This window comes from Octopus bimaculoides, chromosome 8 (assembly GCF_001194135.2).
Source record: "Octopus bimaculoides isolate UCB-OBI-ISO-001 chromosome 8, ASM119413v2, whole genome shotgun sequence".
In the NCBI taxonomy this organism is placed as follows: domain Eukaryota; kingdom Metazoa; phylum Mollusca; class Cephalopoda; order Octopoda; family Octopodidae; genus Octopus; species Octopus bimaculoides.
Window position 1 is genome coordinate 28002893 of NC_068988.1, and position 13547 is coordinate 28016439.

Sequence of the window (13547 nt, forward strand, 5' to 3'; positions counted from 1 at the left end):
ACGTTATACTTCAGTTTTTATTTAGTTAAAAATCACTAAAATATTGTGACTTACACACCAGTAAATATGGTATTTACCAATTCTTGAAACTGGGGACTTTCTTTTTTTTATTCTATTTTGCTTTATTGAAATCTATTTTGATTCTTCATACTAATTTATTTTCACACTTTTTTTTTTTGATCCACTTTATACTAATTCATTTTGTTATACATTATGATTGGTGTGATAAAAATTTAAAAGCTATTGTAAAATGGACTTTATTGGATGCTTTGCTTCGGCACTGCCATCTGTAATTGCCGTTACTATTCTTGTTTGTTTTAATTAAAGTTTAATTAATATACCCTTATGATACGCTGTCCACAAGTTGTACAGGCAATCCTATCTCACTTTCTGTCAATATGTTTGGAAGGTACCAAATATAATTGAAAAAAATAATCTGCACGAAAAGGATGGTCAGCATGATTATTAATTGTATTACCTCATTCCCAGTAATTAATTCAGTCAGATTTAATCAATATTAAAATGAAATTTGTGTACATTATAAACCTAAGATGTGCAATTACTGAAAGATAGTTTACATCTTACTGGTTTCATGAAAACAAACTGTTATAAAAATTTGACTGATTTTTGTTTTAACCCTTTGCCCACTCCCTCTTGCTTGTGTGCCCTAGACCCATCTTGCTCGTTTCTTACATCTGTTAATTTGTGAAGTTTGGTTTCACTTGATACATTTCGTTTTGTTTCTGTTAGACATCAGTTTTTAAAATAAAAAAACCTGTCATCATTACTTATTGATCAGGTTCCAAATGATTTTAAGGTGTCTGTTTATTATTGAAATAAATTTTAAATTATTTGGTATTGTTTTTTATTTATTTCAGTGATGGCTTCAGCACACCTATGCTCTCTGGCACACCTGAGAGCATGTTGTCATCAGGAGTATCTGCATTATCTGCCACTGGGAGTGCAGGTTTGCATTTTAAGATACCCGAAAAATTACAAATTGTCAAACCAATGGAAGGTAAGGTTACAATAAATCTTTGAAATCTGTTTAGATGTTTGATACCAATTTATTTTTTATACACATTTTTTCATCCACTTTATACTAATTTATTTGTTATACATTATTTGGAATTTGAAATTTGAACCTGAAATCGAATCCGACGACTGGCACCTATGCCAACCTCTCCTTCATTGGACACTAAACTCTGCTTGTGAAGACCTGTTGGGGCAAGTGAAATCGAAATTGAACCATTCTTGATGACTGGTCACCGTGCCAGTGGGGCACTAACAGCACTGTCGAGCGTGTTCATTGCCAGAGCAGCTGTCTGGCTTCTGTGCTAGTGGCCCGTAAATAGCACCATTAGAGCGTAATCATTACCAGCGTTGCCTTCTAGCACTTGTGCTGATGGCACGTTAGAAAATCATTCGAGCAAGGTCATTGTCAGTGCCGCTGGACTGGCCCTCGTGCCGGTGGCATGTAAAAGCACCCACTACACTCTCGGAGTAGTTGGCGTTAGGAAGGGCATCCAGCCGTAGAAACTCTGCCAGATCAGATTGGATCCTGGTGCAGCCTTCTGGCTTGCCAGCCCTCCGTCAAATCGTCCAACCCATGCTAGCATGGAAAGCGGACGTTGAATGATGAAGATGATGATGATTATATGACTGGTGTGATAAACACTTAAAAGCTTTTGTAAAATAGAATTTGTTGGATGCCTTATGCACTGCCATCTATAATCACCTTTTTCAATAGTGTTCATTTGGTAATTGTATTACTGCTATTTTCTTTTTTTGATTCATCAGTGCAAATGTTGTTGGTATTCTGTAAATCTTGTAACATTAAAACTTATTGGGGATTGTTGTCAGATATTATCAGAGTGGATGGAAATATATTAAGCTTATAGAAAGTTGAAATTGGTCTGTTAATGGAACTGATATAAGTGAAAACTAACTCTAGACTTAGCTATAACCAAACACACTGCTAATTAATACAGATGCACAAGTATTTTCAGCCCTTACAGCTCTGTATCAAACACCATATAGTTTTCATGTCAAACATTACTTCTCTTGATGTTCATTACATGAATTTATATATAAAGACAAAATGTGGCACAGGGGAACAACAAAGGAATGCATGGAAAAACTCACTCAATGGATTTGGAGATGCTAAACCCCTCATCAGTTATCAATTAAACATCTTCACAGTTTTGACTCTGTCTCATAATAATGCTCAATTGGGTAGTGTCAACAACATAAGCTTCTGGTTTATAAATGACTGGCCATAATAGCCAAACACAAACAGAAAAAAAAAATAAGACAAGTACAATAACAAAGAAGTAAAGGTCTCTAGACCAAACAGTAGAAAGGATGAGCTATGAAGAGAATGGGACAGTAACAAAACTAATGTAATAAATGACAGACATTCATGAGCATTGAATGTCCTTCGACTAAGTGACAAAAATAAGATGTGTTGTGCACTAACAGGGAAAATGGTGGTCCTTTCAGACTTAGAAAAATATGTAATTCACCAATTTCTGAACTGTTGGTATTGATAACATGAAGTATGGTATGAACTGCAATGGCTGTGAGATGGGCAACTGAAGTCCTAGTGGTAGGTTCAAATCAAACCTCAATCATGTTAGTATGCCCTTGAGCAAGGGACATAACTCTAATTTGTTCTAATGATAAAGGAAAATAAAGATTCTCTGCCTACTTTGCAGTTAAATGGTTTGACAGTAGCAGAGTGCAGTGAGATGAATATTAATTGCTTCACTGCTAATATAATTTAGACCCTAGTAACATTTTATTACAGGAATCTAAATTATGGAACAATGAAATCATTATCATCATCTAAAATCTGTTTTCCATGTTGACATGGGTTGGACGGTTTGACAGGATCCAGCAAGCCACAAGACTGTAGCAAGCTTCGGCATAGTTTCTACAACTGGAGCCCTTATGAACACCAACCCCTTTCAGTGTGTACTTGGTACTTTTTTCATGCTACATGCTGTAGCGAGGTCACCAAGTAACTTGCAAGATAGGAAAAGAACAGGAAAAAGTTCCCTCAACTTAGTTAAGGAAAGTTATTTAAGAGATTGTGGTATGTGGAGTGTTTAGAAGCTGAAGTATAATGAAGGTGAAGCCCAAGTTTTGATTTTCAGTTGTGTGGAAGTTATATTTATTTAATTTATTGCAGGATCTGTAACACTGAAGCACTGGCAGCAGTTAGCCCAACCACATATGACTGGTATATTTGAGTCAAGGCCAGGGGTGCAAATTAAAGGGGAGCGCAAGTTGGATCTGGAAGAAGAAGTATATAACTTAAGTGATTATGAAGAAGACGGTCAGTATCTTGTTGTTATTGCTTCTTTATTTCATTTATATTTTTTTAAAAATATTTATGACATCTGATGGTATAAAAGATGCATGGGCATATTAGATGCATCCCAGTTTCAGCAGCACATATTTGAAGAAATAAAGTTTTTAGTGCATTAAAGCAGGGGTTTTCAAACTGTAGTCCGCGGACCACAGTGGGTCCGCAAGGACAAGACAGGGGGTCCGTGGACAGCAAATACTTTTTATGGACAATTTGATTTTATATATGTTTTTTTAACCGAAATTTTTTAATTGACAAACCTATTTGTCAAATACTGTTAAATAAATAAATATAAAAAATATATGTTATTTTAAGCAAATATTTATGTATAAATTTCATAAGCGTTTATAAAGCATATAATATAGGCCTAACTTTGCATATAGGGCCTGGGGTGATTTATTTTGCGACATTTTTGGTGGGGGAAAAGGAGCATTTTATATACCATCAGTTACAGTACATCATATCCCCCCACACACACATACACTTTGGAATATAACAACAATGTTTAAAAATTAATGATTGATGGTTGTTACCAGATAAGGACTTTATTACTCTTCCTTCAGAAATATAGGCTCCTAATTTGAATCCAACATAAAAAAGAAGTGAAACACAAGTGCGCAGCTGAGTTCAAGGCAGATTTACTTCTGCCTTTATAGCACGTAAAGAAAACAGTGTTGTAGGAGTGTACACAGCACATGTACTACAGTAGTACTATGCGTAGATTTAACACTGAGATTGAAAAGCAGGGGCGAATTATGCTTACCTAATCTACAAAAAAATTATATATTTTGCATTTTATGCATAGCAATCTGACTAACCTTCATAATTTTATTGAATTAGGTGTATATTTTACCATAAAAGGAAAATGTTGCTATTGATCTATTTTATGCAAGGTAGACACTGTCTACCTTGCCTACCTAGGTGGCATGTCCCTGATGTACGTACACACACACACACACACACACACACACACACACACATATATAGGGAGAATTCACACAAAAACAAAAGATGAAGACAGGTTGTGTAGACAACAAATAGATGTTTTAGTTTAACACTCGAGAAGTGAAAAAGTCTTTAATGTTTTGAGCTTATGCTCTTCCACAGAAAGGAACAAGGAGGGAAAAAAAAGAATGTGTAGTGGCTAGCGATCTATCATGGCGAATATATATACAAGGGATTTCTTTCAATTTCAATCTATCAAATCTGTTGAGGATATTTAAAATGAAATGCTTCCTTTTTTATGATTCATCTGCAGACGATTACCAGTTGTGTCACAGCAAGAGGTTTGCGGAAAGTTCCACTATCTACACTTACACAGACTCTATGGTGATGCACCCGTCTGATCAAGTCTATTTGGATGAGAAGCAGTCAGATAATAATTCTTCTATGTAAGTTTACTTATTGTTTTTACGCGTTTGTTTTTCCTTTCTTTTTTTTTAAAAACATTTTTCTGTTGATCCATTCATCTTATCATCTCACTTCTACCAATGGAAAATTACTTGTACCCCCACCTCCACCTGCCTCACAATATCCACTAATTAAACTCAGCATTGAGCTTATTCTACTACTTTCATAATATACTTGTGCCCTCCCCTTACGAGATCTGTGTTAACATTGAAGGTTAGGATTTTGCCCCATTTTCTGTCCCTCATCTCCTTGCATAGAATTGTCTTTTGGGTTTCGTAGTTTTGCACACTGCAATGACATCCTCCCTATTGCTGGTGGCATGAAAAATGTGGCTGGTGTTAGGAATGGCTGCCAACCTTAGAAACCATGCCAAAGCAGACACTGGTGTACAATGCTATCCTTGGACCCATCAGATCCTGTCAAACCATCCCACCTATGCCAGCATGGAACATGGACATTAAATGATGATAATGATGATGATCCCACCAAAAATAACTGTTTTGACATTCTCTCTTTTGTACATTCTAATATATCATTCAAATATCTTTGCCATTTTGTGTCCAATTTTGCATGTCAGCATGGGTCGGATAGTTTTTCAGCCAAATGCCCTTCCTATTGCCAGTCTTTGTCATTGCCCCCTTGCTACACTCAGTGATGCAGTGTGCCTATTCCAAAACTAAGAAACACATGGTAGACATTCTAGAAACCCCTAAAGAAAAAGATTTCTTAGAAAGAGCTCCAACATGGATGTTGATAAAATTTTAACTGAATTCATATATTCAAGTGTTCGTCTGTAATTCATTTATTTTATTTTATTGTCTTTACCTCTTTTGGAATTACACCATGTGTATATTGTATCATATTGTCCATCAAATCATTTCAGCCATCAGGTCAATCATCCATCACAATCATCACTCCACTAATTCATTCTGGTAAATCATCAAATACTCATTTGTACTGTTGTCAACATCTTCATTGTCTCTTCGCAAGCTTTCCATTGTTTGTGTCTTCATTATTGGCAGTGTGGCTGTATGTACTAAATGGTGTTCATATATTTATTGATAGCAATATAACTAGTACTAAGTCATTTTCATGACACAACTTTTGTTACTTATTTCGTTTAACTCTCTAACAGTTCACTCCCCTCGCTGCTTTAACTTTCATTCATAAATTCATTATTAGGTTATTAGGGGTATATATTTGTGAAGGAGCATGGCCTGGTGGTTAGGATTTTACACTCACGATCGCAAAATCAAGGTTTTGATTCCTGGACTAGGCAATGTGTCGTGTTCTTGAGCAGAACACTTCGTTTCACTATGTTCTGCTCTGATCTGATATCTGTGCACCTGTGCAGTGAAACATGAGCCCCTACACAGGAAATGGCAATTTAATGGGAGTGAGTGAGCTAATGTACAACAAAAATATTTGATCACTTTAGACAAATCATTGGCGCAGGATGTTCAGCAAGGAACTGCAGGACCTTCCTGTATCATCTATGACAGGAGAGTCTGTCATTTATTTGTTAGTCTTAGCTTCTGAATGTATCATCTAAAGATTCATCATTTTCTTACCATATTTAATACTGTGAGATATTTTATTTTTCTGCTTTTTGTATTTGCAATTGCTGGTTAACAACATTTAAAATGTCAGTTATTAATTTTGATATACCTTCTAAACAAGATTCAATAAGTTATATTACTGTTAACGATTTTAATTAATTTAGAATTAAAGGTTTGCACAGTCTTAATTGCATGTTTCTTGTCATGTATTATTAATGTTACAGAAATCAGGTGAAATCTTCAACTCGTTCACAAATGTTAGCAGATAATTTGATTGGATAATTGTCTTTTCATTTCATCCTTAACAAACAAAATAATAGAAATTTGGCTCGAGTTGTCTTCCACGAAACATTTTGAAAATAAATCAGAAATACACACACACACACACACAGAGCATACCAATAATTTTTTTCTTAGTTTAGTTATTGGAAGGGAAGATTTTATCTGAGATTTGGCACAGTTCTTGTTTTCTGTCACAGAAAAAGACTTTGGGACTTAGAACGAAAGAAAGCAAAAGATAGAAAACTTCTCCAAAAGCCTAAACATGGGAACAAAGACATGGGAGAGTGAGTTTACAGTTTTACACTTCCTAGAATGGGAGACATATTTCCAATTCCGGCTAATTTTTCTTTCTGCTTTTGCCCATATAACAAGGAAATATTCTTGTTAATTGTTTAATTATAAAAATTTTGAAAAATGATTTTACTTGCTTGAAGGTCTTCCTTTCTGCCTTTTGATATTTTCAAATTTTTAATCTTGCTAAACAGTTGCCTTTCATTTCTGCTTCATGTGCTTTTGGTTAATTGTGCTACTTAAGCTACTTGTTTCAGTTTGCCTTCTTATATCACCTGGATCAAACAAAACTATTTAATTTTACAATATCACAGGTTGGTACTTTGGTATTTTACAGGTTTCAAAACTATTTTATCTTCCAAAATAATGTCTTCCTACATTAAATTCGTACCAAATTGGTCAAACTTCACAAAACTTGCTTCTTATTTCTCTGAAACTGTTATGGCAGTAGATGTGTTGATTAAAATCTAATTTCATGCAAGCATGACCATATGGTTGAAAAGTTTGCTTTGTGACCATGTGGTTTCAGGTTCAGTCCCACTGCACAGTACCTTGGCTAAGTACCTTCTATTATAGCTTGGTCAACGAATGACTTGTGAGTGAATTTGGTAGATGGAAACTGTGTGGAAGCTTATTGTATACATGTGTGTGTGTGTGTCTTTGAATTTGAGCTCCCACTGCTTGACAACTGGTGTTAGTTTGTTTCCATCCCTCTAACTTAGCAGTTCAGCAAAAGAAATCAGTAGAATAAGATACAGAATTTAAAACTAAAAAAAATAAATAAATAAACACTGGGGTTGATTTGACGAAACTCTTTAAGGCTGTACCCCATCATGGCTGCAACCCCATGATAAAACACTACCACACAAAATAAAATAAATTTAAAAGAGGCTTCAAGAACGTTGCACTTAAATTCATTGCACTTAAATGTCTGTCTGTGTTCATGGTGTGTCTATGTGCACTTGTTTGATTTGTAGGCCTCATGGTCACTGGTTTTGATACATTCATTCAGTGATGCACAATTGCTGCAACACAAAAGTTTACTTCTTGCCCAGAGATTTAATATTGCACGTTTCCCCTTTTTCAAGATCAGCGACAGTTTGTCACTGGAAAATGCGTGTAATATTTTGTATATGGAATGAGTTCTCATCGCTAGCTGGTGATTATCACACACTGACGACGGCTTATTATCCAGAAACCTAGGTCTGTGTGTATCATGTAAGGCTAAAGATGGGAATGATGATTTCCCTTCGCAAACACTAATCAGTATGTTGTTAGCCAGCTGGAGGAGATATCTTCCTGGGGCTATAAATAACAGTAGCATCGTCACATTTAGGTGGCAAATACACTTCACAATATAAAAGTTGTTAAACTATTATAAATATACATTCATATTTTGCAACATTCAGTGGTGTATCTTGAATAAGGTGCATAACTCTGCTTGCATCTGTTTACTTGACTGGTGATAATTCCCCTTCTACTTCATAGTGAAGTGTTTAACCCTTTAACGTTGAAATAATTCTGTCGAATCTAATGTTTATTGATTCACGTTGTTTTGAATGAATCCAGTATTATTTCATAGCTTCACAGTTTTGATGGTGTGATCATTTATTTTCAGAAAAACATTGTGTAGGTTAGATGTAAGAGGCTATATCTAGTCAGTTTGAACAGAAAATGAGTAGAATATTTGGGCCTGGTTTAAATGCTATGGGTTAAACATGAGAAAAGTGATTTAGCTGAAATAATGAATTGCTACAATAAACGCTTAAATGCTATGCCATCAGTGATAGCATGGAAAAAGCGAGGTAAACTAGAAAAATAATAAATTTTATTATCAAATTTACATGACTATCTGCCTTGAATATTTCTTCAAAAATTGCTTCTGTCTTTGCTTATGAATTATCACATTTTTCTTTGATATTGGATTCTTGATTCTTTCTCTTCCTTTTCTGGACAGTTAAAAAATGTAAAAACAATATTCTTGCTAAGGAGACTTACTACAGGACATTTTTCACTTATGTTTTTTGTTGTTCTTTTCTGGTTGATAATACTTTATTGGTGATAGTATTGAGTTGGTCATTGCTTTGTAAAATGTACTTTTATTACTTGATATAATGATACCAGCATCGGTTTCTTTTCCTTTCTGTGTTTTCAATTTTCGTTTTTCATTTATTAAGGTATTTCTCTGGTCTTTCATAACATATTAAACTCATCTCCAAGACTATAGCTATCCATATCACAGCAGGTGCGCTGTTTTGAGCACATTTGATCAACTTCAAAAAGTTAAGGTTTGAATGCTTCACATCTCATTATTGGCACTGCCAATATGCCTTTGGCCACAATAAAACTGGCACTCCATCGGTTATAATGACATGGGTTCTAGTTGAACCAGTCAGTGGGACAGCCTGCTCATCAAATTAACGTACAAGTGGCCGAGCACCCTACAGGCACATGTAACCTGAACGTAGTTCTGAGGGAGATACAGTGTGACTCGGGATGTGACAAAGCTGGTCCTTTGAATTACAGGTACAATTCATTTTTACTGGCTAAGTGGACTAGAACTGCGTGAAATAGAGAGTCTTGCTCAAAAACGCATCACACTGCCAGCAATCAAACTAACAACCTTATGACCATCAACTGCATGCTCTAACCACTAAGCCATGCACCTTTACTTTTGGCCATGATACTTAACTCTCAAACATCATCCTCTGTTTAATGAAGACATGGCTGTGTAGTTAAGAAGCTCACTTTACAGCCATGTGGCTTTGAGTTCAGTCTCACTGCCTGGCACCTTAAGCAAGTGTCTTCTACTATAACCCAATTCTTTGTAAGTGACCAATTCCTTGTAAGTGAATTTGGTAGATGAACACTGTAGAAACCCATTGTATATAATTTTGCTGCTACATGGTTAAATCCATGTTATCTTCCACCTCATTCCTTTCCTTGTCTGATGCATCATAATTCAATGTCACCCATGTCTTATACAATATTGTCCTGCCTTGTTTATCATGTCTGTTAGTTTTTTTTTTTTTTAGTAGTTATCTCCTTTCTCTCTCTGTTTATAGCTAGTGTGTACCACAACATTAAGATGAGGTAATCAAGTCCATGTTTCTGTCATGTTGTATGGATTTTTCTTGTTTAATAAAACAAAAAAGAAATAATTAGATTTAGTATTTGTTGTTGGCATCATAAGAATTCATAAACTTTGAGAGAACATGAAGTTTTTTTTTGTGGGGAATGGTGAAGCTTAAAGCAGATAAAGCTATGAATAATAACACATTAATATTTTGTCAAAGAAAAACCCTTTTGGATAGAAAAAAATCAAACGCTGTCCCTGGGATCCAAACCTATGTCATCTGTAAACATGAGAAACATTCAACCATTGGACCAAAGCATCCTTTGAATTTCACTATCCATTTTAGGAACTTTATTCTTACCAGCAAATATCAGCAAATCAGAAAATGTTGGTTCAGGTCCCACAGGCAGTCATTGATTTTTTCTATCTAATGTGGTTTTTTAATCCAGTATTTACATGCTGTCATTTATAGCTTTATCTGCTCTGAGTTTCTCTATTCCAAAAGGAATTATTTGTATTTGAACTGGTGTTTTTAGCCTTTAATAATACCATGTATGATTTTGTTTTACATGTAGTTTAATTTTCTAGTCTAACATTTGACAAAGACACACCTGTGGTCTTGTGGTTAATGTAGTAGACGCATGGTCAAGGGAGTTTTAATCTATCACTACAAATTCCAAATGGCAATGTCACATGGTTCCTCAGACATAGGCAGAGATAGAATTTGTCTGTGACACCTGCTGTTAAACATAGTTTTATTTTCAAACCACACTAATTGTAGAGTCAGTAGTCTGTTACTATTTTTATTAGTGTAATTGTATGTATTATTATTAAATTTGAAACCACTATTATAAGGTGGTAAGCTGGTAGAATTGTTAGCACGCCGGGCAATGTGCTTAGCAGTATTTTGCCTGTCAGTACGTTCTGAGTTCAAATTCTGCCGATGTCGACTTTGCCTTTCATCCTTTCAGGGTCGGTAAAATAAGTACCAATTGAACCAATGTGTAAAATAAGTACCAATGCAATTGACTCCTCTTCTGCCCCAAAGTTGCTGCCCTTGTGGCAAAATTTGAAACCACTATTATTAGTATCAAAGTGTAAGCTGGCAGCACATCAAAAACACAATACTTGGTGGCATTGTTTCCAGTTCTTTATGTCATGAGTTCAAACTCTTTTGAGGTCAATAAAATAAATACCTGTTGAGCACTGTGATTTATATGAATATATGTGAGCAGCAGAAGTGGGTGTATGTATGTATATGTGTGTGGAGTGGGGGTGAATATATATATGCCTGTGTGGGTATGGTTGTATACATGTGTGCGTATATTGATGCACGTATACATGTTTTTATGTATACATACTGAGCAACTTTGAATATTTTTTCTCTTTTATATATGTCTTTGTGAACGTGTATGCATAATTAGCATCAATACATTTAACCCTTTTGTTACCATATTTCTGTTGAGATGCTCTGTTTCTTTGAATTAATTTTAAATAACAAAGAACTTAGTAAAATAACTTAGTTATCATTAAGCTAGTGTTAGGAACATAAATTGTGACTAAGTTTTGTTGGAAGATTTTAATTCAAAACTTATGAAAGCAAGACATTCATACAACAGAGCTAGAGGCAGTTTTAGGTGGGTTGGTATCGAAAGGGTTAATGAAGATAAGCATATTTGAAGTCATTACTGATTGCTAGGGTACTCTAGTGTGTATGTGTGTGTGTGTGTGTGTGTGTATATATATATATATATATATATATATATATATATATATATATATACCCAAGGCACATTGGCTCTGGTGTGTCTTAACCATCCAAAAGGATTGCAATGCAGACATTAACACAGAATGTGGCAGCAGAAGGCGTCCAGGAATCATGACCTGGATGTGACCCTGTCCCCTTAGAGTGCAAGGTGTTAAGAGCCTAAACACTTGTGGGGGAAACGGAGGTTTCTCAGACCTTTTGCTGTTCAGCTCTCCCTAGACTTTCTTACTATCCATATACATACATATATAGTTTAATGTATTGTTAGGTACATTTATTTCTATCATAATAGTTTAAATGTATGTATGTTGATTTCATTTTACTAAATCTATGTATATATGTGTAAGTGTTTTCATTTTCATATAAAAATTTAACTGGTATATAGCTGGCATTTCAGTACTCATCTACACATTGGTGGCATTGAAAGAAATCATTCATCAATCAATAAGTTTATACTTGTTGCCAATTCCATCTCCTTCATTATTTCTTGCGATGTCATGTGAATCCAATTGACAAAGGTCTATTGTTAAATTGTTTGTTTAATTGGAATATTTTCATATTCAAATCAGTTCTGTTTTACCATGTTACCGTTTAAAGAAAAACTTTGCACTAGTTATTATATTTCATCTTTTTAACAAAGTCTTTGATTATCATTCAGCCTTAGGTTGGCCGCAGCTTGTAAAATGGCCACTATATGTTCAGATACAAAAGAACTGTCCAGTGCTGAGAGTGAGAAACCACTTGACCAGTAAACAACTATATCTAGAAACAGGGCGTGATGGGTATTATCTCTGTTTGAATTACAGTGCGAGATCTACTTAGTGTAGTCTTTATGAAGCTTCTTTAGCAGTTTTTTTCAGTATTCCTACTAGCAAGTTATTAAAGCTAATACTAAAGACAGTCCTCATTATGCTTATCTTCTCTCCTGAACTGCATGGATTTGGTTACATTAGGAATGTTAAATGCTAATCTATTGTCTAATCACAAATAGCTACACTGCTTGTTATTAACTCAAGGTTATAGATGTATTTTTCATATTTTTTTTTCCTCATTTAAGTACTGTCCGCAATTTCATTCATTCTCATTTCAAACCAAATACTTTGAAAGATTCAATATCTGACTTCAGTCTGATTTAATTCTGGGAAGTACATAGAGCAACTTTGAATAAAGTACAAAATTTCCTTGAGTAGATCTTAGAGTTTTATTGATTTAAAGGAGCACTGTTTTGCCTTGATGTTAAATTTATCTTAGTAAAATCTTCGTAGAAGCTAAACAATATTGTGAGTAATCCTCTTTGAAGCCAACTTGCTTTCTACTCTCTTCTATGTCCAATAAAATGAAATAGCAGTCAAACACTGGTGTTGCTATAATCAACTGTGCCCCTCACCTTTAAGAGCCCCTCCTACTGTGAGGCATTTATGTATAGTAATGCCCTAAATATAAATAAATATATTTATGGGGAATAATTAATAAAATTTTTCCCGTATGAGGTTTTTCCACGCTAACTACTTGATAAATTTTTATAAAGATTTTATCCGATATTCAAATTATATATATATATATATATATATATCATCATCATCATCATCATCATCATCATCGTTTAACGTCCGCTTTCCATGCTAGCACGGGTTGGACAATTTGACTGAGGACTGGTGCAACCGGATGGCTACACCAGGCTCCAATCTAATTTGGCAGAGTTTCTACAGCTGGGTGCCCTTCCTAACGCCAACCACTCAGAGAGTGTAGTGGGTGCTTTTACGTGTCACCCGCACGAATATATACATA

General features: G+C 34.9%; 1 protein-coding gene across 16 annotated transcripts in view; it reads left to right on the forward strand.

The window, feature by feature from the left end:
• Nucleotides 1-13547, forward strand: part of LOC106875482 (trafficking kinesin-binding protein 1) — a 209950-nt gene that overhangs the window by 191047 nt on the left and 5356 nt on the right. For 15 of the 16 annotated variants that reach the window (XM_052970003.1, XM_014923642.1, XM_014923644.2 and 12 more), the window contains 4 exons: nt 879-1018; nt 3194-3340; nt 4632-4764; nt 6822-6908. In XM_052970003.1, coding sequence (XP_052825963.1) covers nt 879-1018; nt 3194-3340; nt 4632-4764; nt 6822-6908 — 507 coding nt within the window. The remainder of the gene's footprint in view (nt 1-878; nt 1019-3193; nt 3341-4631; nt 4765-6821; nt 6909-13547) is intronic. The other variant, XM_014923643.2, reaches the window with a different exon arrangement.